At 39.1% G+C, this 26,977-nt stretch overlaps 3 protein-coding genes and 1 long non-coding RNA gene across 6 annotated transcripts in view; 2 read left to right on the forward strand and 2 right to left on the reverse strand.

Annotated features, from left to right (window-relative positions):
* LOC144212450 (uncharacterized) overlaps nt 1-908 on the reverse strand; it is an 85,744-nt gene extending 84,836 nt beyond the window's left edge. The window contains exon 1 of the long non-coding RNA XR_013329770.1: nt 814-908. This is a non-coding gene — a long non-coding RNA (uncharacterized LOC144212450). The remainder of the gene's footprint in view (nt 1-813) is intronic.
* Nucleotides 18-4,614, forward strand: ccni2 (cyclin I family, member 2). Its single transcript, XM_077740321.1, has 5 exons — nt 18-165; nt 3,376-3,532; nt 3,788-3,922; nt 3,993-4,067; nt 4,146-4,614. Coding segments are annotated over exons 1-5 (534 nt in total). The 5' UTR covers nt 18-163; the 3' UTR covers nt 4,311-4,614.
* On the reverse strand, nt 4,095-23,038 carry septin8a (septin 8a). Of its 3 annotated transcripts, none has more exons than XM_077740318.1 (10): nt 22,644-23,038; nt 18,257-18,371; nt 17,843-18,038; nt 16,749-16,935; nt 14,389-14,550; nt 13,267-13,363; nt 10,378-10,546; nt 10,175-10,307; nt 9,938-10,107; nt 4,095-5,723 (listed from the first exon to the last, which is right to left on the reverse strand). In XM_077740318.1, the coding sequence occupies exons 1-10, from the start codon at nt 22,671-22,673 to the stop codon at nt 5,555-5,557; spliced, it is 1,428 nt and encodes a 475-aa protein (XP_077596444.1). In that variant the 5' UTR covers nt 22,674-23,038; the 3' UTR covers nt 4,095-5,554. The 3 variants fall into 3 exon arrangements, with proteins under 3 accessions (XP_077596444.1, XP_077596445.1, XP_077596446.1); XM_077740319.1 differs by having other exon boundaries at nt 4,095-5,720; nt 22,644-23,037; XM_077740320.1 differs by lacking the exon at nt 4,095-5,723 and adding an exon at nt 8,090-8,683 and having other exon boundaries at nt 22,644-23,028.
* On the forward strand, nt 22,498-25,907 carry LOC144212444 (ankyrin repeat domain-containing protein SOWAHC-like). The gene has a single exon (XM_077740314.1). It carries the CDS (start codon nt 23,269-23,271, stop codon nt 24,874-24,876), a length of 1,608 nt encoding a protein of 535 aa, XP_077596440.1. The 5' UTR covers nt 22,498-23,268; the 3' UTR covers nt 24,877-25,907.
* Nucleotides 25,908-26,977: the final 1,070 nt, after the last annotated feature.

The raw sequence follows: 26,977 nt of genomic DNA on the forward strand, positions 1-26,977 counted from the left end.
TTGCTTTGACATTGATTGGTGCCGCAGCATTCTTTGGTCACTACAGTCCACAATGGCCTTGCACTGACACTTTGGAAAGTCAAGTGCCACATGTCGTGCATTACATATTTTACTTTATACGTGATCTACAAGCAGAGGACAGGAAACCATTGAGACTCACCATATGTAAGTACTATGTTCATCTATATATAGGTATATATTCTGAGAGTCGGGAGGTCTAAAGTTTTTCTACCTGAAGTCAGAAGCTTAATGAAAAGACCCTTTGATGCTTAAATTATTCCACCATGCTGTATATGATGTTAAATAGTAGCAGGAGAGAATTTTGTGTAACTTATTTTTCCTTTAATGTTTAAATGCATGTTAAAAAAAGGCCCGCTTTAATATTGTTAGTGATTGTTTATGAATTTGGCACCCAAGGCTTCTCTTTGATAACACAGAGTACTGTGTCTTTTGGGTAATATAGATTTACTAAAAAAAAAAACAACAACAAAAAACTCAAGTATAATATAAGTGTCGGCATTGCACAAAACTCTAAATGTCCAAATGTGCTTGTGATATGACTAAAAGTTTACTTAGTATGCCTACATAGATGTCCCAGTTTGTAGTACCTTCTGACAGTTGTACCCAATAATGGCTTGCATACATTATTTTGCAATAAAAATTAAAATAGGATGTTCAGTCACTCTAAAGTAGCATGTAGCCCATCATAATCTAAATGATCCTACTCAATTTGCATGTTACTTTTTCAAATTTAACAAAGCAGATATGGGAAATACAGCAGCCATTTTGAAAAATGTGTTAGCTTTTTCCTACCAGTTGTTGTCCATGTGCAGGTGAGGCTGCAATGCTGCATCCAAACATTTCTTGCCATGTGCTTTTCCAAACTTTGCATAATGCACAGAGGGGGGAGAAAAAAGAAAAGAGTCTTGGAATGCTACATCCTTGCAGTTTGATTCCTTCCTCTGCAACTGGAAAAGTATTGGCAAACAAATCCTCTGAAGGTGGAAAAGTATTGGCAAACAAATCCTCTGAAGGTGGAAAAGTATTGGCAAACAAATCATCTGAATGTCTTCCTTTTCCTATAAATAAACTTAATTATGAAACAAAACATCTATAATCAAAATCTAGTTTGCAAACTTTTCCAAAAATGTGCAGGTTTTAGTTGTAACTCATCCAACAAAGAAGGTTGAACTGCAGCTTTCTGCTGAAACAAGTTGCACCTGGATGTCATCAACTGATCAGAAATTGAAGACACCAGATTGGTCAATACTACTACTACTAAATTTTCCTTTTCATTGGTTGGAATGAAAGCCAACTGAAATTCTGACAGGGAGTGAAAACAGAATACTAAACTTTCAGGAATAATAAAATTTTATGGAAGGAAATAAAATAGATTTGAAGTTGCTAAACGAGGTAATCTTTGAAAAAAAATGTTGGTTTTATTTGATGAAAGCATCCCCAAGCATATTATGAAGATGCATTAGAATTGGTATCATAGTCACATTTTCTTATTTTCTGAACCACTTCATTCTCACTGGGGTTGTGGGGGGTGCTGGTTAAAAAAAAAATTTACACATATTCATTTTCCAAATACAAAATTAAACCAGCTGCGATTACAGACTGCCTAAGCAATATAAAGAGGTAATTGCCATACTTTAGTTCTCTCATTTCATCTAATTTTCTAAACCGCTTCATCCTCATCAGGGTTGCCGGGGGTGCTGGAGCCTATCCCAGCTGAATCCGGGCCAGAGGCAGGGGACACCCTAAATAGGAGGTCAGCTGATCGCAGGGCACAAGGAGACAGACAACAATGCACACTCACACCCATATCTAGGGGCAATTTAGAGAATCCAAACAGCCTACCATGCATGTTTTTGGAATGTGGGAGGAAACTGGAGTACCCAGAGGAAACCCACGCAGACACGGGGAGAACATGCAAATGCCACACAGGTTGACGTGACCTGGATTTGAACCCAGGACCCTAGAGCTGTGTGGAGGCTGGCCCATAAGGAGGGCCCGTCCCTGCATGGGTTTTCTCCGGGTACATGTACGGTAGGCTAATTGAACACTTTAAATTGCCAGTAGTTGTGAGATTATGTGCCCTGCGATTGGCTAACAAGCAATTCAGGGTGTCCCCCGCTACTGCCAATTGTCAGATGGTATAGGCTCCTGCACCCTCGTGACCTTTGTGAAGATAAGCGGCTGGGATCATGAATGAAAGAATACACATCTATGATTAATTGACAACTGGTGGGAATATATTTGGACTCCATATGGTGGGTCCTATTGGCCTTGAATGTGATGTTTATGCACGTGGATGCCAGGTCTTTATGCGGTCAAAAAAAGTCTTCTATACGCCCATTTATGCAAAAGTCCCGGATGTGTGACCTACTAACACAAATCCGTTGCAGTGACGTCAGGCTAAGGGGCAGGGCTTCTTCGTTCAAAACATAGACTGTCCTCAATCGCTTGCTTTTTTTCCTGCTTCCTGTCTTGTTTTTGCGCTTGTTTTTGCACGGGCGCTTCTTCTTTACATTCATTTTTCTTCTTTTTTCAAGCGATCCGAGTATCAAACATATAATGTGGCTGCACACTGTGGATTAGGCACGAGATTTTGCTCTAAACGTTGCTCTTTTTCCATCGTAACGTCCTGGTTTGTTTGTTCATTTGTCACCATGGATTAATTTTCAAAAGACGTATAAATGAACCCTCCGTTGCAGAAATATTGTGCATTTCAACTAGAAGAGGTAAGAACGGATAGGCAAGTCCTATTGTTATTGTTAGTGCAAACGTCTCTGGGAATTTTTCTCTGATCAGTTTGCATTGTGTTCAACGTTTGTTTTTTTGTGCAAAATTTCTACGTTCCCTAACGTATTAAGTGCTATTTTTATCATATCAACACACACAATTTCCTTTCGGATCGCAATGCATTTTACATCTATTGAAATAAATGTTTAAAATATAAAAAGAAAACTTACCTGCCGTTTTTTTTTCCTCCCGGGAAATTAATCAGGTGAATCAATTGCATGTTTACATGGTTTTAGATTATTTATACATTACATTTCAATTTCTATTACAATTATCAATTTTATATTTGTATATCAGATGGTAATATAAACCCTAGGAGTGTAATAATGGGTGTGATCTCACCTGAGACAAAATAATAAATTCAGTTTGGATTCCTAGGGAAGATAGTCTTCCACAAGTTTACATTCACGTTAACCTTCAGTCCACTTTTTACTAATCCATGATCCATTTATTTTTAGTGTAATGTTGTTAGATGACGTATGTAACTTTTGGGCCCCCCGAGTTTGCAGTGGTGTTTTCAAGTGTTTTTTTTTTTTTCAATTTTACCTGTTTTTAACCCTGTTCTAGGTGTGTGGACCTCAACTCCATTGTGGTCCAGGTGGTGCTGGCCATGAGGGGTCCAAGTGTCGCAGAGAACCGCCGCTTGCTCGGCTTGCTGGAGACGGCGCTGGTACGGGAGGCTCGTCTCTGGAAGGCCCCCATCTTCAAGAGCGAATGTGTCCAGGTGTGTGCATCTTTTCCTGGACTGACTGGCACCCAAAATCAACGTTTTAGCCAATTCAGATTAAAAAAAACGGTTGTCTCTCATGTCGTCTGAACAGTCACAAAACACAGATGCATTCAATAATGTGACGCAGTGTAAAAAGGCCCAGATTTGATATGGAGACTTGGCAAAAAATGTGAACAGTCAGTCCTAAAAATCAGATTTGAGGAGGGATTTGGTCAGAATTTGAAAACTTTCCCAACTTTGTGCCTTCAGAGTTGTGACATCTCATCATGCCAACACCAAGAAATGATCATGTGGCTTTGGGACGTGAATAGACGATTGCACTTCTGTCCAGAGACATTGGCGTTGGGTGTTTGCATTCTCAACAGGTTGCTCTCCATCGTCAAGGTACAATTTAATGTTAATTCACATGACTATTCGCTCCAAAAACAACTTTTAAGTGACATTCTTTTCACAGGCTCAGCCGAAATACCTCAAATGTATGGCTTTTACCTCACTGGTCCTCGGAGCCAAAATTAACGAGGAAGACGAGGTAATGAAAACAAACCAACACATACACTTGGGTTCTACGTCCAAACAACGCCTTTATTTGCCTCGCTTCGAAAAACAGATCATCAGATCGGTCAGCGACTTGGTTGCGGAGAGCGGATGCTGCTTTTCCACGGCGGAGATCATTCGGATGGAGCGCATCATCCTAGACAAACTGCACTGGGACTTGTACACCTCCACACCCGTCGATTTCCTTCACATTGTAAGACCATCTTTCGCCCTTTAACATTATTTTTGCACACATCCTGTCACATGAGGCGGTGATTATTAAAAGAGATTTACCCGCCTTCACCGATTCGTCTTATCTCCTGTAGCCACAAGAGCAGCTAATCTGGTCAACCTACATTCGCAACACACTAACAGTTTCCACAGCAACTTATAACCACAATCGTGTCAAGATATTATCAAATTCCTATCCAGGATTAAATTATAATGCCGCCTTTCCACTACACGGTACTCGTAATGCTCTGCTATATGTACTTTTTTTGCCATTGTGCAAGGAGGTATGATCACAGCTGGTTGGTCAAGGATTCAAATCTCTTCAATCCATGAAAAAGTATATGTCCTAATTTGAGATTACCCTGTCGCTGTTCCTCTTTGGTGCTTGAGACAGTTTTTTTTGCTGTCCTAAAATTAGTCCCCACACATAAATATCCGGGGAAAAGTGCCTAGTTTTTCATATCTGTTTTAAGTGGAGAACCAAAAGCACGAGAGGACAGCGCAGTGGAAAGAGGCATTACGCTGCTGAAGGGATACCGCTACACTGTTTACATTTATTACAAAGACTCCAATATAAAGAGATGCCATATAACAGTTAAAAAAATAATGATAAAAATAAAGACATCTTTTTTTTATAGGCTGTTCAAATAAATATCTTTAAATAAATACGAAAGAATATCTTTTCCTAGATTTCTTTCCTTGTCAATAAAATCTATAGGTGTTCATCACAGACGCATGGCAGTGACAATAATGAGGTGCTTCTGGACTATTTTGCAAAGGCAAATAATTAAAAATAAATAAAGATTTTTAGTTATACCCTCTTTTGAGTCATAACTCCTTTCCACTTGAAAGCAGAAAGTGAACATGGCTTATTGTAACGCATCTCTAGATAAACACCTTGTGCCTTATCCATTCTTGAACCCATAGAAATGTTCCGGAATGAATGAATGAATTTTGCTACTCTTTAGTCCTGACTCAGGTTGTTTTTTTTGAGGCATATGGTCGGAGCACAGAAAATCACTGTATGTACGATACAATACAAACGGGTGCGCAAATGAGACTGAAGTTTGCGAGAAAAAGCGATGATTGCTCTTCTGGTTCAATAACACTGACTGACCATGTTGGGGAAAGATCCAGGATGATAACAGATAGACAACGGTGACGTCATGCGCTTAATGTTGGGCCTTTCTGGTTGCAGTTCCATGCCCTGTTGGTTTCCGGCCACCCTCACCTCATCCCGTCCTTGGACCGTCAGAAGAGACCTCCGGGCTTCCATGTGGCGTTGTGGACCAGGCAGGTGCAGCACTGTATGGCGTGCCACCAGCTTTGGCAGTTCAAGGGTTCCACGTTAGCTTTGGCCATCATCACCTTGGAGCTGGAGGCGCTCACACCTGATTGGTTCTCTGTTTTTACAGACCTGCTGAAGAAAGCACAAGTAAGAAAAAAGTACTTTTTTTGACCGAGCAGTTCACTTTCTCCTACAATTATTTCTCTATATGAATTATTTTGACCATAACTCACTAGATGCCATTGATGTTGCAAGATAAAAAATGTATTGTTTTGTATTCCTAAACATCAACTTTGGCCTATCACTACAATATTGAAAGTAAGGAAATGTATCAGCAAACTTCCACCTAATTATCCAATGAATTTAAATTTATTTCCTAAATTAACTCCTTGGTGGCAATAATGGTCCACTTTATTTCCACTCCATTAAAATGGATTGTACCTCTATCACCATCAGTGGAATTAATATATGATGGCTCAACGTCCAAAAGATGTATGTGACTGTAAAGAATACTTTACCTGCAATGAGGGTATCCCATATTCTGAACATAGGAAGGTTGAAGCTACTTTTTGATGGAGATGGCACATGCTGGATGAAATGGGCTCATGAAGGACAAAAAAAAAGATTTTGTGTTGACAATATAAGTCACATTGAAACCTGACTAATGCAGCAAATTCGTTTTCTATCTACAAAGTGGTCGTATTAATTTTGTATTCTGTGGACTGTGTCATCAAGGTAGACAGCGTGGAGTTCATCCACTGCAAGGAGTCAGTGGACGAGCATCTCCGCAGCTTGGAGTTCTCAGTTCCCACCAACGCCGTTTACATCTTTGACAGCGCCCACATCCGCACCCCCGCCCGTCACCTCCGGCAGAGGATCGGCAAGGGGCAGTCCGTGGACCAGCTCGGGGACTTGGATGAGTATTATGATGGTTTGAGACGTTTGTACGATGAAGAGCAGGGCGCCGACTCTGCGGGCAGTGTATGCGGATCGATTTTCGATTCCCCACAGGAGAGTACCTCCCCCTGTCCGCCGTTGTATCCCCCAAGTTAAGTTGTGGCCAAACCTACTTAATTCTCATTATTTTATGATTCACATTTTGTATATATATATATAGTTAACGAGTTAGAGATGTATAGGTGTAAAACGGTGCAATAACTTCATTCTTACTTTTGAAATGAAGAGGTTTTATACATTGATTCCATGCTGCATCCAGTTAGTATTTTGACATTTTGTCCTTCAATTCCATTTGAAAACACTGTTGGCTGAAAAGCGGTCCATTAAAATCATTTTCTATTATTTTTTTGTTTGTCTTTTACAGAGATGCTTTATTTTGTTTTATCTCCAAAAGATTTGGCTTTGTTTTAACTTCAGGTGAGCATTTGAGGTTAGGAATGACTTTTTTTATGGATTTGGGGAGCTTAAATCTTCTTTTTTTGCCCATTAAGTGCACTGGTCTAACCATAACAGGAGCACTTTTAAGAAGACTTTTAAAAAAGTGTTTTATTTAATTCCCAACTTTCATAAAGCCATTGTTATTACTTCAATATTCTGAAGCTCTTAAGCACTGTTATCTTACTTAAAGAGTACATGTAAAATTAAGTTTATTTACCTTTCTGGTTCTTTGAATGTTAAAAGGGTTACTGACAGACAATTGACTGAAACTAGCCACAAGTGTTCTTTCTCATGTCTCCCAGGCAGCTACTATGTATTTTTTTTTCTTCTGGACCACACAAATAAAGCTATGACCTCAAGAAGGCAATGTGTTTAACTTTTTTTTATGTATGTACAATAGAAAGTCGTATAAATCTTGCAGTTAAATACATTCAATGAACATCTTAGCAGATTGAATTGCTGGATAAGGTCCAGTGTGCCCTGCAGGTGGTGCACACAGAATAATAATTGCCATTTTGTCTAGGGAGAGTCAAAAGTTGAGTCTCACTACTGTAATGTCCTTTCTAAGTTATTTACTGAATTTGCTCAAATACCTAGCAATATGAATAGTTGAAATCATGGTAAAAAATTAGGGAAATTGAGAACAAAAATAGGCACTCTAAGAGTATACTATAACAGTCAATGCATACTGCACTGTGGGGAATTTGGATAGGAAAAGCCACTATTTAGTGTTAGCTTGTACTTCATGTCAAAGAAATATATATATATTCATAAAAACTATTTTTAATAGATATTTATTCAATTTTTTTTTGTAGATGTGTTCTTTGAATAGTTTTTTTCTTGATACAATCTTATCCAAAAGGAAGATAATCGTTATGTTAACCTAATCAAAGGTCAAGTGAGCTTCCTTTTTTAAAAATTTTAGGTTTGCTTACAGCCTGCTGCAGGTGGTGTGAAGAGAATGTATACACAACGGAATATACTGTCAACAAACCATAATTTCTCCGGTCATATTTTCTCTCTCCCCCACTCCACCCCTTTTGCACCATTGACAACCCAAGGGAACACTGTGCTGAAAAACACAACATTACTGGACGGCAGTATGGCAGTAGGAGGGAGTTTAATATTAATGTTGCATTTATTTCCAACGACAGTAAACACAGCTGCTCCAGAAAGCTTTTTGTGTGTGTTAATTTAACGCTGTTAACATTAATCCTGAATTATTACAGTACAATACTCCCAGAATATTTTGCATAGTAGGTCGAGTAAGCTCTAACAATATTCACATACACTAAAAAATATGAAAAGAACAATAATTATTATAAGCACGCACGCCCCACTGTTAAGTTACACTGTAGTACCAAACAGCCTCAAGCTGTTCATGAATGGGTTTGAACATATAGTGTGTTGTTGGGATGAGGGGTGGGGCAAAAAAAGAATAAAAACACAAAATATTCAAATAAAGTGTCCAGAAATAACAATAATAATGAGAAAACAAAAGGGGAACTCCTGAATAAAAGATGGCCAATATAGTCAGAGTGAAGTTTCTCACCATGCTTCACCATTGGTCCATGTGCACAAAGTCAAGATGGAATGTCAAAACAAAAGAGAAATGATGTCGTCGTCGTAGTTTTTTTATGGAGGACAAATCCATGGTGATGTTTTTTTTGGGAGGGGAAACAGCAGCCATAAATTAACTGAGGGGAAAAATGAGAAATCAAAGTAAATCAAAAATGTAAAAAAAACTTATGGGAAGGAAAAGGCGAGGAGAAAAGGCATATAGAAAAGATCATTAAAGGATTGTGACAAAATGAAAACTCACTAGAGGGAGCCACATGCTAAAACGTATGAGGCAGAAACTGCTATTAACTGCTAGAGATTAAACCCTGACCTAAAACCCGCTGAGTAGTGTCTTTATATAAAGATCATTGTCTTTTAATTAGTCAATGTGAACTGAACGTGTGTACACCCACAGATGACATCCCAATCCAAAATAAGAACTAAATAAATGTATATATATATAAAATTACGTACTTCACAAATGGTGGAAGATGGAAAGTATTTTTTTCTAATCAGGTTTTTATGTTTTATTTTTTGAAATACCACTTGCAAAAGCACTTACTGCGACAATTACCGATGTGCCATCTGGGCCAATATGACCGTCAAACTCCAATGAACAGTCATGGCTGGTGGCAAGGTCGCAAGGGAATGTGTGCCTCGCACGTCACATGATTATTATCTCAAACAAGAATATCTTGTCTTGTATGTGGACATATGATAAGGGTCTCCACACACGTGCACAAAGGCATTTTTACACTCGACCAAGTTTGAGTGGGTGGGTGAGTGGCTTAAACAATTATAGCAAAAAAAAAAAAGAAAGTGCAAGAGGACAGAAATGTCCAACGGGGGTTGCAAAAATGACAGCTTCCCTTCATGCTTGACAAGTGTACTGTGGATATTATTTTAGCATGTGTGTATGGATATACATGCATGTAGAGGCCAAAAAAAAATCCTATCATGATTTAAAGAAACAATAAAAGACTAATCTGCACATTATTCAAGATTTTTCTCATAAAACATTTTAAATGAATGTAAAATGCCGAAATAAATAAGCCGAATAAGCTTTCTGGGCAAGATATCATTTAAATTGTGCGATTTTTATCGGAATGTGGAATGAAAGAAAAATAGTAAAAGGCAATGAACCAGAGATGCTCAGCAAAGAGCCATATATGACTTGTGAGCCATACATTCCAGACACCTTCTATTGATTATTTAATATTTGAGCTAGTCAACCAATCTAAGTCCTTCACAATCTAATATTGGATTGCTTTCTAAAGCAAGGTTATCAATTTGCATAGTAAGGGCCTTTTTTAAGCAATGAGAGGAATATGGGGCAGAAAAAAGAAAAAAAAAGGAGTGGTTTCACAAAATAGGAATGGAAGAGTACTTACTTTTTCTTGTCCTTGTCTTTCTTGAGCGGCTGGGATAAGGAGAGCGTCTCAGCGGCCACCTTCTTCCTGTTGAAGGCGTTCATTTCCTCCTCCAAGTCTCGCCGCTTCTCCTCAACTTTCTTCTTCTCGTCCTGGTGCATGCGTTTCAGCTGCTCAAACTTGTCGTGTAGCTGCCAACCAATCAGAGCTCCATTAATACCATAGAACAGTCTATTGATCTTCTGATTGGATACTGACCTCTCGCTCTTTCTCTTTAAGCTCTGCTTCCGTTTCCTTAACTTTGTTGACAAACATTTGTCGCATTTCTTCTTCTTTACGCTGCAGGTCTCCCAAGAACTCTTTTCTCTTGGCTTCGTAGGTCTCTTGGAGACTGCAATGGAAGGATGGGTAAGATTGGAGACTCTGCATTTGGTGTGATGTTCTTTTTGTCCTTTCATTACCTAAATGGCTGGCTGTCTGGGTCAGTGTCTTTGAAGCCCATCTCCTCTAGCTTGCAGCGTCTGTACAGCTCATAATGGCGGGCGTGCGTCTGCTCCCTCAGATCCTCCATGTTGACGCGGATCAGCATTTCCCGCAGCTTGACGAAGTCGCAGTGGCTCTCATTTTCCACTTGAAAAGAAAAAGATTTCAGTTTTATGACCATAGAAGTTGCTGATTAATTGCCTAATATGTCTTACATTACAGACAAATAACATTCCTTTTATCAAAATGACCTTCATCTAGTAAGTTCAAAGAGACTTTGTTGATGTAACTTTGTTTTTCGATTTTCTTTTAACTCAAAATGTTTTCATATTGTTCCAAAAATCAATAAAGAATGAAATGCCCACAGCTACAATTTCGGTAAATACAATCCCTTTATAGTATTTGTGAATTGGCACCTTGGTGCAATAAATGAGAACTCTCACAGTGGCTTTATTGCCAGGTATTTTCTTTTAGCTTGGATTTTCCACACATTCCAAAAGCCCATCTGTCCCCTTTTAACCCTCCTTTCCTTTACATCTTGCTAAAAACATCATAAAAACATCTCTGAAAGGAATGTAATGCGCACATCCTCTCTAATTCATCATAAATCTATCAAGCACCGCATTTAAAAAAAAAAAAGAAAGTTGGATTCCCCCCCCCCTCCCTACATTTTTATTTACTTTGTGACAGTCAGAGGATGAACAGGATGTGCTTCCTGCCTGACGGACAGAAAGCAGTGGACAAAAAGACTCTTCTCTTATTTAAGTGATGGAGTCTCTAGTTTGTGGAATGTAATTTTGATGATGGAACCATAAAACTAATCAATTTACAATCTGTCTGGTAGTAAAGATCAGCGTGATGTTATCTAAGAGATTCTCTGTCATCTCATATCTGCTGGGTTCAGGGGCAGAGGAGGTATTTGTGGTGCGTGACCTTTCCAAATAATGACAGGAAACTGCCGGTGGTTTGATTTCCCAACAGTGCAAACCCACAAGTTATGCATGCACAAAGTACAAAAACGATGACATTTTCTGTGCTTCAAAATAAGGGCTTTGATATTTTTTTTTCCTGCATGGAAGAAAATGAAATAAAACACAATAAACTACTCTTATATCAAGCCCAACTAGATTAAGTTTAATGGCCAAGATGTTGTCAGGGTGGATTTATCCTTAGGAATGACGTGCCGAAGAAGCAAACAAGTTCAACGGACATGATGTGTCCCGTGAGGGATTCACTCTGACTAGCCAAGCGCTCTTCATTTGTATCATCCTGTTTGCGCTGACCACAGGCTTGCATGCACACACAAACTGCAAACAGAAGCATGCAAATAGAGAGTGGCAAAAAGCAGGCATTGCTCTTGCTATTCACTTATCAACAGAGAAACCAAATGCAAGCTAAGTAGTTAATAGTTTCCACGTTTGCATACAACGCAGTCAAGTACGGGTCGACAAATAGCTGAGAAAACATCTGGAGCACCGAGATAACATTCTTAAAGGGAAACACATACATTGACAGAATCCCAAAGCCTGTTCTCCAGTCAACAGTTCGCCTTCTGTTCTGCTGAAAAATGTCTCATGGCTTCTTCAAAAGGTTAGCATAACGTGCCTATATGACATTTGCCCTCAACATATTGTTTAATCTTGCACAAAGTCTTCTTTCATAGGAGAAATGCGTTACAGAGCCCACAAAAAGATTCAAATTGCTTGATTGTGAAAGATTGTCTGGGATGAGTACACGAGGGAATCTGGTGTATATATATATATATACATATATATATACATACATACATATGTATATATGTATATATATATATGTATGTATGTATGTATGTATGTATGTATGTATGTATGTATGTATGTATGTATGTATGTATGTATGTATGTATGTATGTATGTATGTATGTATGTATGTATGTATGTATGTATGTATATATATATATATATATATATATTTATATGTATATGTATATGTATATATGTATATATGTATATATGTATATATGTATATATGTATGTATATATATATATATATATATATATATATATATATATATATATATATATATATATATATATATATATATATATATATATATATATATATATATATATATATATATATATATATATATATATATATATATATATATATATATATATATATATATATATATATATATATATATATATATATATATATATGTATATATATATGTATATGTATATGTATATGTTTATATATATATATATATATATATATATATATATATATATATATATATATATATATATATATATATATATATATATATATATATATATATATATATATATATATATATATATATATATATATATATATATATATATATATATATATATATATATATATATATATATATATATAATTTTCAGATGAAAATCCTTACTAGGTTAGAGGGCAAAAAAAATGGTGGCATTTGCACAAAATGTCCCTGCTGCTCATCTCTCACTAAATGCAATGTGTCACTCAGCATGAAGTCAAAGTCACAGCTGTAGGCTGTAGTGTGCAAAAATATCCTTGAAATGATAATGTCCTCTGCTAATAATGTAGTATCCCTTTTACACCAAAACAATACATTTCTCATAGCAAGTACACAGGCCAAACTATAAAATCCTTCCAATACTATATTTTATAGACAATGTAGACTATTTTAACACAAAAAGGCTAATACATAATTGGTATTTTGCTTATTTATCCCTTGGAGTAAAAAGGAGAGAGAAAGCAAGAGCATAAAAAAGCACCACCTTGTGAACTTTACTACAGAAATACAACTCCCTTACATCCAAAAAGACCCCCACAAAAACAAGGTACTGGTGGACACTCACCTTGCACGACGCCCCAGGGGTACTGCCTCGCCCTCACGGTTTTGTTCCCGACTTTAACTTCTTCCACGCTTCCCACCACAGCAAAAGGCAGATGGGCCTGCACAAATACAAAAGAGGTTGCAGTTTCACTGACGACATGTCACAATCATTTCTTCCATGTTTACAAGTTCAGGAAGTTATCACGTTACAAACAAGTTTCTATTCAACTTGGCCGACTTAAACCCAATTTCCGCATAAGTAGGATTTCACTGTAGAAGTTGATATTTATGTAAGAAAAAAAAATTACAACAAAAGTATGAAAGAAAGGACGTCTACAATTATAATGCCAGTAAAATTAAATCAAGAGCCTTTCTCCATTTCGTCCATTTTCACGCCACGGTTTAACTTGGTCTGAACGCAGGATGCCTCGCATTTCTCCATCTATGTTTCCATGGTAACTGCTTTTCTTTTGGCTGGTTCTAGAAGACACAGCTTTTTTCTTTGGTGGCATCATGTGGAAAAAAAATGAAGGCGAAAAAGGCATTTTCCCATCCGGCAGTACTATCTACTAACTAAGGAAAAACGGCCGTGTAAAGTCCGAACGTCTTTTGTGGAGGACATCATGACCCAAGAACTCCCAATAGTTGGAAAAATAAGAAGAGACAATAAAGAAGCTGTTTAACAGCAGCAGGGATCTCTTATTAAGCCCACATGAGAAGGGCATGCGGTCATGTGAGCAGCACCGCAGATCTGTTTCTTGTTTAAAATGTGGCTTAGTGGGGGTTATTTTGGTGGTATGACTCAACACACACATTTTCTTATTGCCATTCTGTGTCAGGTATCTGTGCCCAACACACAACCCCAAAAATTAGGTGGCGAGTTGACGCCCGCTACAGGCCTGTTCTTGGTTTAGTGGAATAACAAGTTAGTGATGTCACCCACTGCGAATAGCTAAAGAAAGTAGGAGAGGATAAGCCAGATGTCAAACTAAACCTAGCTTTATTTATCCGGGGGGGAATTTTACAGGCGGTGCAGTTGGAAAAGTGGAATGGCGTAAAGTTTCTTTTTTTTTTATATATTTGAAAAAGACTGCAATGGTTAATAAGAGATTTTCTGGTTTGGAATATGTTTATAGGCACTCACATTCATGGAGGAGTTGATCTCGCTGACGGCTTCGTCATCTGTTGGGAATTGATAGATCTGGACACCATTGCTCACAAGCTCACTCATAATTTTGATTTTGAATTTGTGGAGTTCGCTCTTGGAGATTGTATCAGCTTTGGCAATGATGGGAATGATACTGACCTGTGGGACAGAAGATAAATTTAGGATTGTAACAGTCAGATAGCAAAAAATGTCAATTATGGCAGCAGTGCAGCACTCTGAGAGAAAAAAAAAAAAGATGCGTTCTCACTTGTGACGATTATCGCAACTGACAGGACATTTGCATGCAGCAGCCTTCATTTCACACACTATGCAAAGACAAATTATCTTAAGTGGATTACAAAGAGCATGAATTTGCTTCCCTTAGTCATAGGGTAGAAATAAGTGTGCAGGGAAGTGTGATAAACAAGAGCAATCAGACAACGCGACACTCACGTAAATAAATCCTGATTGTAAAAACAAACTGAGCTTCATCTCGAATCTACATCAGATGCTCCTCAAATCTTCCCGCTGGGAGAATAGCGAAGATTCCCACAGTCGCAGATCAGAGCAAAAGCGAACTCTCCTCGGGAGTCACATTAGGCTCAAAACGTCTCTACATTATTCATTTGCAGCATGAAATCAGGTTTAAAGCCTTAGATTTATTTATTTCTTAGTAATGGCTAATAAAATAGCTCCAAAACCATGAGAGCTTTACATTAGGAGATAAAATATATAAACCCAAATGTCCAGTCTTGGAGATTACTACAGGAAAGAGAAGCAAAAATGTTCACAAAAAGGAAAGAATCTGCGTCCTATAAAAAAAAAAAAATCCTTAGAAAAGACTCCCTGTCATTTAGGAATAAAAATAGGCTCATTGAAAAACAAAATGATTATCTGTGTTTCTGCCTCCAAGCTGAATACTCAGTTATGTCTTCAAGAGAAAGAGAGCCTGTCTGTGTGTGTGTGTGTGCGTATGTCATGGGGGTGCAATTTCAAACTCTACTAATGAGGAGGAAAACACCATTGTCTTGCCTTGACAGCAAATTGAACAGACCACAAGGGAAAAGCTCTTTCTGGTCCACTTTCCCTGTTCATATTGTGACAGCTTCCGTGTCTGCTTAGCTTCCACGTTCATGCACATAATCACTGCAGTGGAAACACACTTCAGACTACCCTCCACAGTCAAATATATTTTGTTCTTTCTTTCACTATTTTTTTGCCGTAGAGTTCACTCAATGCCAAACACCACATGAAACAATATTTATCTTTGCCATTATGGTGAGAATAGTGGGACAGAAATCCTGAGATTAGAGTAGGGGGAACTATGGGGACTCATTTAGCCTAATGCTGAAAGACCATTGGACATTCCGTACCATAGTCGGACATATTTGACACATTTTGCCCATTTAAATCCCTCTCAACTAGTTTGCTGTATTAAGAAAAACATTCCACTTAAAAAAAAAGAAGAGATTAGATCTTATATATAGCCTGTGCAAAAAAATTAATACTTTGCAAGCAACATTTGGCTGTCCATTCTAAGTCATTGTTTTTAAATAGCGTCAGTATCCATTTGGCAGAACAGTGCAGTCAAGCGTTGATAGTTCAAGTACGCCAGCAGGTTTTGGTCACAAGCTGACCATCTGCTTCATTCTGGATTTATTAGCACTACGTCGCCAGGCACACAGGGATAAATCTGCCACTTTTAAATGCGTAAATCAACGTTACATTATATATTTGCGCGCTTAAGTAAGCGTTCTGTACTTTGTATCTGTTTCCAGCAGTGAACATTTGAGTTGTGTAGAAAAACATTGAAATGTTCCTTGAAATTCCACTAGTCCCCCTCCCTCCTCCTCCTCTTTTCCATTTTTCCATGCTGCATTCTCTGTGGCCACCGTGGTCAAGAGACAGATGGATATAAATTCATCATTGTAATAAAAGAAACGTGTTGGCTTCAACCAACAAGCTTTTTCCAAAATTCTCCTGCTACAGAAGCTTTTAAAGCCAAAATAAACTCAAATGAATGGGCTCACTGACAAAAAAAACCAAGGCAGGCACATTTTTCCTATGATACTTAAATAATGTCAGAGGTACATACTAGATTTGTGATGAAATACATTACAATTCAACTTCCTGTGAGGTTTTTTGCTTGTTTTTAGAATTGGTGGTTTAGGTCCTAAATTCCAATCCCCCACCTAGATTGACTTGTATTCATTTCAACAAAAAGAGTAAAAACAACACCTTGGCAAAGAGCTCAGGCGAATGAAATGAATACCACTGTGAATGAAAGGCCATCAGGATTTTACTACGCTGATACAACTACTTTCTAACAATAGACCAAGAGTAACTAAGGAGGTTACCTTGCTATCTAGTTTCTTCATTGTGACTAGGTCCAAGGATTTGAGCGAGTGTCCGGTCGGTGCGATAAAGTACAGGCAGATGTGGATCCTGGTATCATGGTAGTTAAACAGTGAGCGTTTAATCTTCAGCTCTTCTTGAAGATAGTTTTCAAACTGAGTGTCGATGTAGTCCACGATGGGCTTATAACTGCAAAAGGAGAAAAACAATAGGTTTTATCTCGTTCACTAATAATACCAAACATGTCCACTCACACTGTTAGTGCTTGTGCTGAATTCAAGTGTAAATAGGGTTGTCACAAGGGTAATAGCTTGCATTTTGGTGTGATACAGTACTTTAGCAAGAACCCAGCTTGAGGCTGCACAGCCAAGTCATGAGCCTTGTCTCTTGTGTTGTGTTGTTTTACCCTCTGAGGCTTCTCTCGCAGAATTAAAAGTGGATTTAAAGCCACACTGGTTACCACAGTTGGTATAATTAGGCACATATACTCAGTTATTTGAAACCTGTTACATCGAAGAAAAGTTTTCTGATGGTCACAAATTGAATTTAGTGATGCCGTTATTTCATTGTTGACTTAATTAACTCCAAACACTGCATTCTCCGCTTACATATTTCCAATCTTCTAATGTGGAATGCACTGCTGCTGACCTTTGAACAGCATGCTGCAGGCTGTGGCCATTTTAACAAGGCTTATGAAGGAGGGCGCTCTAAAAGGGCATGCGAATGTCGTTTATTGGTCAGGGTTCTAACTCTGAACAGAACAACTCGTTCTCTCAGATAAACGTAAAGCCCCCCCTCACCCTACCACTTTCGTTGTAATATTTTCGGTCCCTTTGGGAAATAAAAAATGTCCGGGAACATGCACTGATCTGATGTCTGTGTTTCTCATTTAAATCCTGAACAGCATGAAACTACTTATGGCAACCACACAAGAAAAATACTTTCTCAAAGTATCACAAAACATGTCGGTGGCGATCACTTTCAAGTACAAATATAGAGCTAAATGTACAGTTCCTATTAAGGTTCACTATTATGTTATGGGAGGATAACATTGGAAGTGCATAGTTTAAGTAAAAATTAATAAAGACCCTCCTACCTGTCATCTTTGTTGATCTGATCCCCAAAGCCAACAGTGTCCACAATGGTGAGTTTGAGGTGAACGTTGCTTTCTAGGAGGTCATACGTCCGTGGACGTAGATAGACTCCGTTCTGGTAGTGGCTGGCCTCTTCATTCTCAAAAGTGGTGTTAAAGAGCGTGTTCATTAGCGTCGACTTTCCGATGCCCGTCTCCCCTGAGGACAATCGGAAGTAATGTGAGCTAATACAAACCATGTGGAGGGGAGGGTTCTATAGCTCACGGGCGATCAATATGTCTCAATTCAAACACTGCTTTTACTTCCACAAACACCAGACTAAAATACATTTAGATATTGTAATCAATGAAAGACTTGTATAGTATGCCCCGGAATGAATTGAACCAATGAGTGTCAGTTTATTTATATTTACTTACCTACACAGAGGATGTTAAAACAAAAACCCTGAGTGACCGATTTGCTGACCAGTTGGTCGGGGAGACTGTCAAATCCAACATGGCCACCAAGATTGAGGCTGCGCTTTTCCTCGTTCTGGAAGAAACACAAAGAAAAGAAAAAAAAGTCAGAAAGGGGAATAAAATGCTTTGACTTTTTATTGCATCTTCTTTAATACATTTTGAGTGAGTGACACAAAAGTATGATATCGTCACCACCGAGACGGGCGGCCAATGAGCAGAAAGATCTGCAGCCCAGCAACTCAAGATGAAAGAGTCTGCATTCTTGAAGGCTGACGTCACACATGGGCAGCAGTCTGAGCGTTACACTCGGCTAGACGTGACCACATTGCAAGACATTCGCCCTTCATTCATCATAAACCTTGAACCCCTATTCGTGTTTAGGTTCATGCTGATGTGTTTTGAAACACAACAAAAATGTTGATGAGAATAAGTTAGACTGGAATGAACAGTCATGGGACATCCATCCCCGAGGAAACAACAGTTCCCAGGCCAAAGAATGGCTTAGGACAACAGGAAATGATTGTAGGGAGGGACCACAGGTGCCTCCCAGTGAATTAGAGGATAAAGGTTGCAATCTATATCAGGAATGACCAGGAATTAGAACAAAGTAACAATGTTATAAAGGACACTAGATAACCAGCAATAATCAAAAGACAGTGATGCTATAGAAAAGCCCTTTTACCGCATGGCAACAGATTTCTGCGTACCTGTATCCATACTTTTGCAATCAAATAGTGGACCGGACCCAGATACAACAATTCAGTTTCAATACTTTTGACAGCTAGTGTGGACCGCCACTTTAAAATCTATGCTAGAACTTGCAATTGTTTTTCAATGCTTATTTTTCAGTCTCATGTGTCTGCTTGGCAAGGAAGGAAATGAAACGCAAGTGGACCGCAGCAGGACCGGCATGAGGTGTCGAGAACAGATGTTGGGTCAGACAGAGTCTTCTGGAGACCCTCAAGACATAAGTCAAACATGCGTGAGGGGAGTTTGTCACCTGATAACGTCCATGACAAAACCACATGCAAGTCCTCAGGTTAAAATTCTCAGTCAAGGACCAAAATGCTGATTTAATCAAAGGCCATCTTTTCAGTGTCGTAATTTGAAGCTGCTGCTTCAGAATAACTGTCTTTCATCAAGCATTTGTTTAAAGGCAGAACCTGGCAAAGAATGAAACTCCAAATTTAAAATGACAAAAAATATAAGTGTGATTAGTCAAAAATTCAACATTTAGAGATGTGCGCTTCTGAATGGAAAACAGTATGTTGAGTTACAAAAATGACACTAAAATATTTTCCTCTGTTAAATGACTCCAGTGTCCTCCCTTCCTGTTCGGCATTTCTCACGCGTTGCCGTTGCTCCGCCCCCTCGCTCATCTGCGGCCCACAGGAAAGACAAAATAAATGAAAGGGAGAACTGTTTAACCAGACTTGTTTATCTTTGTGAGATTTGAAAGAAAAAGTAGATAATAAAAACACACTAATCACCAGAAAACTTGGGTCAAGTCCGCACTACTTACGAAAAAAAAGATGCATTGAAAGCAGAGAACAAAAAAAGATAAGCAATAAAAACAGTGCAACTCTAAGGAATTGTCACTTAAGCAGAAAAATAGTCCCTGGATACAAAACACAGTGGTTTTCCAGTGATTTATTAGAGTGCATGGGACAGGATTGACTGACTGGGAGAAATGAGATTGCATCGTTCAGAAGCCAAAAAAGCATGCGGAAAAGATTCAATGTGAAAATATTTGAGTGCGTGCAGCCTCCCAAAGACGAGTAAGGAAACAAAAGCCATATCTAAGTACCGAATCAAATTTTGGAATCCTCTATCTGCTGTATCTAGGCCATTGTAGCATGCCACCTAAAAAGGTTGTCTTACCATTTCCCACATATAAATTCACCAAGGCCTAACTTCAAAATTAGTCATTTTTTCTAATTAAATGATGGCATCTTTCTTGAAATGTTTTCTTCATACAAAGTGCAGAATCTGTCCTGGCTCACCAGCACAAAATGTCTGACATGTACACACTGGCCTATTAAAAGTGTTATTCTCCAGTGTCCATTCTGTTTGAACAGAACTATAAAAAGGATGAATGGCGGATCTTAGAGGGAGGGATTATGTTTTGAATTTTTGGAGGAAATCAAATGAGCTGTGTTTCCCAATGAAACCATTTCAGACCTAGATGAAGAACTATTTCAAATTTCCTGGACATGTTTTATCAAGGTCCCAACTCTTGAATGGATCTATACAATTTCCATTATTTTCTGGTGGGGGATAATCAAAATAGACCTTTTTGTTTTATTTTTACAATTGTTAAATCCAAACTTACACTGACTGCTTGAGTTTTGAGCACCTCTGACCTCATCCTGGAGTCTTTCACATAGCAATGGCAGTGCTGATGTCTTTCTTATGCACAATGTTGACTTTGACAAGCCCTCCTGGAGGCACTTGTAGCATATTATCTCTATTAGCGTTGCAATACATCACTGTTGACACACTACATCCTGTATGTAGTGTTAAATAATTAAGTTCTGGAATGCGTCTGAGAATTGGTCTTCTTATAAATACAATTTGCTGTACAGTACACAAAAGCAAAGGACAGTTGCGAGGATCTTCGTGGTGTAGAAGGCATAACTCTAGTCTGCTGAAAGTTCCCTTCAGTTTTCCTTGATGATAATTCCAGCTTGCATAAAGGCCTAAAGGGGAAGAGAGACAATGGTCTTCGGGGTCAGTAAGCACCCTACATGGTGACAAGGTTGTAGGGCTTTTCTTATATAACAGTGGTGCAGTATGCTAGGGGACCGGGAACACGGTGAGACTAGTTCACGACCTCTGTGAACCAAAATCCAAGCCAAACGTGCCAGAAATGGAACAATTTGCATTGAACATCACAGTTCAAATCATTGAAAACAAAGTTATTGCATTATCCAAGCATGAAGTTCTGTTCAACCTTGGCTAGATTTGCGTTCATTCCAAATGTAGTAACATAATTTCTTGCCTTATACACAACTAAATGAAACACTGATTCATACGACAACCCGGACATGTTGGCGTTGAAACATAACCCGAGGGCTTCTTTAGATAACCGGCTTGCTGCAACGCGTTGGCCCGTGCTCTGCTCCAATCAATGGGGAAAAAACAACAGTGGAGGGGTAACTCTGCCACATTGATCGCCTTGTGTGGCCTACAAAATTGTGCCAGACCTCCACGCCACGTGCCGCTGACATTGCCCATCAATAGCCGTATACCCTTACACCAGCGGCATGGGTTTGTTCAATGTGGTCTCATTTAATTCCCAAAAAAGAGACAGGAAGTCAGTCGGGCCCCAGCTGTGCAGCCGCTACCGCTGGCCCGCTGCTCTGCATTCTCAGCATTTTTCCCCCCCATAATCAATGCCCCAATTTTATACTCCAAATGCCCAGTCAGCAGTCCAACTGTACTATATGTAGACTAAAAACTCAACAGCACACAGAGCATTTGATCCAGTTCCTTTTTTTACAGACGTGTTGCACAAATAAGGAGTAGCCCAAAGCTTCTGCTTAATCCCTTTATCCTTAAAACTCACTACCGCCAACTGCCCACGTTATAAGGATGCATCGAAACCTAAGTCATAAGGATTAATGAGAACCATTGAGGACATACTGTATACATAATAAGACAGATAGTTCCAAAAGACAATAATAAATGCAACATAAAGTGAAAGTTAAATGTATTTAGACTGCATTTTTACATATAAAAAGACATGTCGAGTTGCAGAGGTTATGAATCTGACATACTCTACTAAAAGTAAGCAATGCCATAACATTTTTGACATATTTCATGTATTCATGTCTTTTATGACACACTGAGGCATGCAGAGATGAGCACATTTTTTTCTTTTTGCACAATGACTCAAGGAAGAAGATTTAATGCCTTCTGACAGGCCCTAGTCAAGAAGTTGACATGCAAAGCTGAGTAGAAGCATCTTTCTCAGGCACATGCAAAAGTGGAGCATTACCTGATAGCTAACTCACATTTGTCATGATCTCCAATGCAGTATGTTTTTTTTTATTTATTTTTTAAACCACATTCATTTCGTTAACACCCACACAGTGAGCGATCATCACGAGATTTACACAGACCGATCTAAAACTCCAAAACATCCAATATTTATATTAACCTGCTTCCACAAAACCCTTTCACCGAGTGGGCTGAGCCCACATTGGAAGGATCCTAAGGCGGGGGAGAGGCTTTACCACACGCGCTTCACCACTCTCCGTAAATCAGAGATCGCCCGCGTTTTTGCCCTAGGAATTTATCAGGACGCCTAATAAAAATGAAGGATCCATGCCGGTTGACTTACCGAAAACACGTCCACGTCCGTGGCTGCCATGGTGCGGAATGTGCCGTCTTTGGGCGTGAGGTGGGAGCGAAGGGGGAGAGACGACTTGCTTGCTCACATACGGGGAAAAAGACGGAAAAAGAAGGAGGAAGCAGCAAGAGGATAACCCTACACGTCAGTTCAGCGTCGTCAATAGGCAAACAGCCTCCACTTCCGTTTAGATGGGCATTTTGGTCTTCAAGTACTTCATTAAGACTGGAAAAAAACCCTTTAAAAAGACAAAAATATATTTGAATGATGCATGTATCGGTTTTGTTTCAATAATCCTAAAAATGACTCATTTTAAACGATGCAAGAGCGTTGTTTGAACTATCTTTGGGCGAGACAAGGGTTATTCGCAACATGGCGACTAGTCTGAAACTTCCCTCTCCTCGTCTAAAAAGAATGTGACGACGCTGCTTGCTGCAAGCCACGACTTGAGCTGAAGAAATATGTGTGACACTGGTGGAAATCTAAATAACAGCTCAAGGCTGTTTACTGCTTTCTGCTATATTATATTTAAAAAAAACATCGTGGATCGATAATCGCAAAGCCCCCTTCACCAATGATAACATTTTAACTATTAACAATTAAAAATAAAGTTGTCATGGAAGGGAACAAAAAAAACACGCGTCTGAGAAATTGCGCGTTTTGGCTGACGTCATACAAAGACGCAGGTAGGCACCAGGGGAGGAGCCGGTCAAGGTGCGCCTCACTGCGCGCAAAAGAGGAAGCCTCTATTTTCCCTTTTATTTCCCGGGGGGAAAAGATGTCGTTGTGCCGAGAAACCGTTGTTTCCGTGCTTCAGTCCCTTGGCGGCCGAGTAAGTAAAGCCAAGCTTGTGGCGACCTTCCAAAGCGCGCTGGAGTGTCCTGACCTCGACGAGAGGGCTCGCAACAGGGAACTCTTCAAAAACCTCGTCAACAGCGTCGCTTACGTGAACCGAGGCGACGACGGCGTCCAGTACGTACAGCTCAAGAAAGCATACCGGCATAAAATCATACAAAATGTGGAGGATGAAAAGCCTGGGACTGAACAAGAGGTACCACCTGAGAACTTCCAAGACTCCAAAAGTTGTTCTGGACTGGTGCAAGACAGTGAGCAAGGTCAACTTGTTGTGAACCTCAAGAGTGATGCTGGACAGGAAGAGAAAAGTGAGCTGGGGTGGTGCTATGAAGAAATGAAACAAGAAAGCTGTTTGCAGACGGGTCTTCTGGAGAAAGATTCATCAGAACCTTCTGGACAGGAGGTTAAAGGTAAGCAGGAGGAGGAGTATACCAAAAGATGGACCGGAAAGGAAGAGGTAGAGGGTCCGCTCAAGATGGAGGCGGACTCAATAAGTGGATCTGTAAAGGATCCAGAACTCGCTGAACAACTCTCTCCTTTCGAGTTAGCCTTGATGAGGTGCAAAAGTTTTGACATGAAAATCAAGCAAGCACATAAAGTGGAGGTGACTCCCAAACCATACGCTTTGCCCTTGAGGATGCCCCCTACAAGCAAGGTGGAGTCAGAAAAGCCACCTAAATTTGATTCCTTTCCGAGTGAATCAAAGACCAACAAGGTTTCCAACGAGTCCAGAACTCACTCGGAGGTCCCGCTAGAGCCGTCGGAGCATGAGTGGTTGGTCAAATGCGCCTCGGGCCAATGGAGCCAGGTCTACGGGCTCCTCCTTAAAGACCACCAGTTGGCCAGCAAACGGGACTTCACATCGGGCTTCACCGCTTTGCACTGGGTGGCCAAGTATGGCAACGGAGACATGCTGGTGAAGATCCTGGACACATCGCAGAAGGTCGGCGCGGGTGTGGATGTCAATGTCAGGAGCCGCGGGGGCTACACGGCTTTGCACGTGGCCGCCCTGCACCGGCAGGACTACGTGGCGGCTATGCTGGTGGCCGAGTACGGCGCTGACGTGAAGGTCCGCGACAATGATGGTAAGAGGGCGTACCATTACCTGCACCAGGACACGGCGCAAAGTGTCAAGGAGATGCTAGGAGCGCCCAAATTCGAGCAATCTGCCGACTCGTCGGCGGGAATGGAGATTTGGCCGGAACTGTCCAAAAAGAATACCATAAGTCGCCTCTTCCAGCCGCATCTGTCAGGCCAAAGGAGAAAGCACAAGCATAGGCCGGCGTCGTACTCTCTGGAGGAAGAAGCTGAGGATCCACGACGTGATCCAACCTTCAGGCCAAGACTCGCATCAGATGTCTTTGCGTAGTCGACAAATGATGATTAAATACAGACAACCGTTGTATATTGTCAATCCTGGTTCTTGATCAGATAAAAAGCACTTTCCAGTATAAACTTTATCAACATCTTGCGTCATTTTGGGGCTGTGGAATTGTGTTGAAGTGAATAACTTATTTGGAAACTATTTTTTGATTTTTGTGTTATCTTGCAAGAGTATAATTTTATTCAGATTCAATATATGAGTCTAACTATGGATCTTGTAATGTGGTGATAGCCCTGTTTTTATGTTCCGCTTTAGTGCCTTGGTTAAGGTTTGTGGCTATTGCATGTGAACATGACTCATGAGTCATTCACATGGTTCTCCAACTTCTCAATAAGAGGTTTCACAATTGCTCAGTCCCTGAAGGCAGATCACAAATGAAATCGATCCGTTACAATGCTACCTAACAAGGTGTAAATAACTTAAGAAGTTAGTGCCTTGAATAAGGAAAAATCCTGATATATGGTTAAATATTTTTGTAACTTCACATTTTATCATGTTTCAGTCTATTTTCAACAAAAACATTTTGATTTCTAATTTCAGCACATTTCTAACTCAGCATAAAAAGATATCTCAGAAACGATATGTTATGGAAAAGGCCTTTTCAAAAGCCTAGTGATGTTAACGTGTTTAGAGCAATAAAAGTGCCCATTTGGAAGGAGTAATTTATAGTAAATGTGAATATTTTGGCAATAAAGAACATGGTATTTAAGAAAGTCAGAGTTCTTTGCCTGTTTGTTGTTTAACTTTTTGTTAGTTAGATTTTATATCCAAATTAGTTTGCACTAAGTGTTCAAAAAGTCACTTGTTTCAGCTTCATAAGTACTAACTTTATCATTAAGACATTTTTAGGCACACAGCTCTTGCTCTATGTCATGGGTTCCAATTATCTTAACGATATAATATATAGTTTTAATTGGTTAATGATAATTACAGTTTGGAATGATGCATACTCTGAGTGCATTTACTTTTGCCACTAGAGGGCACACAAACCCAGAATAGAGAAAAGCATTACTTTGGATCACAATAGCAGTAGTAATTGGTTCCATATAAAGGAGGATGTTCTTAATTTATTCACAATAAGACAAACATATTGAAATTCACAACTCCCAACAGGAATGTTTAACTCGGTAGGGTATGGGGCCATTTGTTGTCTTAAAAAAGTTTCACAACAAAGTTATTATGAATGAAAAGGAAGCGTGTTTGTGGGCCAATGTGGCAGTGGGATCTATTTGTGGCATTGACCAGAGCCTTGAATTAAAACATAAATATATGATACAAAAATAGTCAACAGCGGATGTGTGTTTTCTTTCCAGGTCATTTCCTGAAGGACGCGCAAAGTTCTCTGATCCATTTGTGACATAAATGTGAATCTTGTTGAAAAAAAAAAAACTACCACATCAAAACCTCACTACACACACATTGGATTCACACAAACACAGTTTGACGATGTTGAACATCTTTTTCCGACATCCGTGGAATCCCAAGTTAAAACATTATTTTAAAAACAATGATGGAATTCTGTGAGTAAACTAAAGGTTTAAGGTCTATATATCTTTAGTTCAAGTATTAAGCATCCAAGAGGAGAACCCCTGAAGTTGAACAATTATTAGAGTGGAGCCCCTGAAAAACTTTAACATTCATTAATGCAACTAATGCAGTGCGTTTCAATATTTTCTACATCAGCCCCCACCAAAAAAAAAAAAGAATACAATATTATACATTGCTGTGAATCTTCAATAACATGGATGTTAAATAACAACACAAAAATAATAATGTTTAACTTCAGGGGTTGCTTTTTTAACCATTTTTTTTTATATAAAGACCAACTTAAAATCATCTCTTTTTTTGCTACAATTGCATTTGCACCATCCTTAACATACCTTTAAAACAAAAAAACTGTTTTTACAGTAAATGCAAACAAAAATGCTGAGAAACATGAATCTGGATGGAGTAAGGCTGTTTGATTTCCAAATGAAGAAATGTGCATTGATCTATTACAAAGTGCTTATTTTTTTTGTTACCATTCATCTTTTCTTTTGGTTTTTAGTGCCTCGAGCTACACCTGACTCACTCCTATGCTTCTTAA

The sequence above is a fragment of the Stigmatopora nigra genome, chromosome 19, assembly GCF_051989575.1.
Source record: "Stigmatopora nigra isolate UIUO_SnigA chromosome 19, RoL_Snig_1.1, whole genome shotgun sequence".
Classification (NCBI taxonomy): domain Eukaryota; kingdom Metazoa; phylum Chordata; class Actinopteri; order Syngnathiformes; family Syngnathidae; genus Stigmatopora; species Stigmatopora nigra.

Coding starts and splice junctions, on each gene's coding strand:
- septin8a (XM_077740318.1), bottom strand. CDS start 22,673: ATGGCAGCCACGGACGTGGACGTGTTTTCG. Junction 14,551..16,748: donor TGAAGAAACTAGATAGCAAG/GTAACCTCCTTA, acceptor TCTGTCCCACAG/GTCAGTATCATTCCCATCAT. Junction 13,364..14,388: donor AGATCAACTCCTCCATGAAT/GTGAGTGCCTAT, acceptor GTATTTGTGCAG/GCCCATCTGCCTTTTGCTGT.
- LOC144212444 (XM_077740314.1), top strand. CDS start 23,269: ATGGAAGGGAACAAAAAAAACACGCGTCTGAGAAATTGCGCGTTTTGG.
- ccni2 (XM_077740321.1), top strand. Junction 3,533..3,787: donor TCAAGAGCGAATGTGTCCAG/GTGTGTGCATCT, acceptor TTGTGCCTTCAG/AGTTGTGACATCTCATCATG. Junction 4,068..4,145: donor AAATTAACGAGGAAGACGAG/GTAATGAAAACA, acceptor TTCGAAAAACAG/ATCATCAGATCGGTCAGCGA.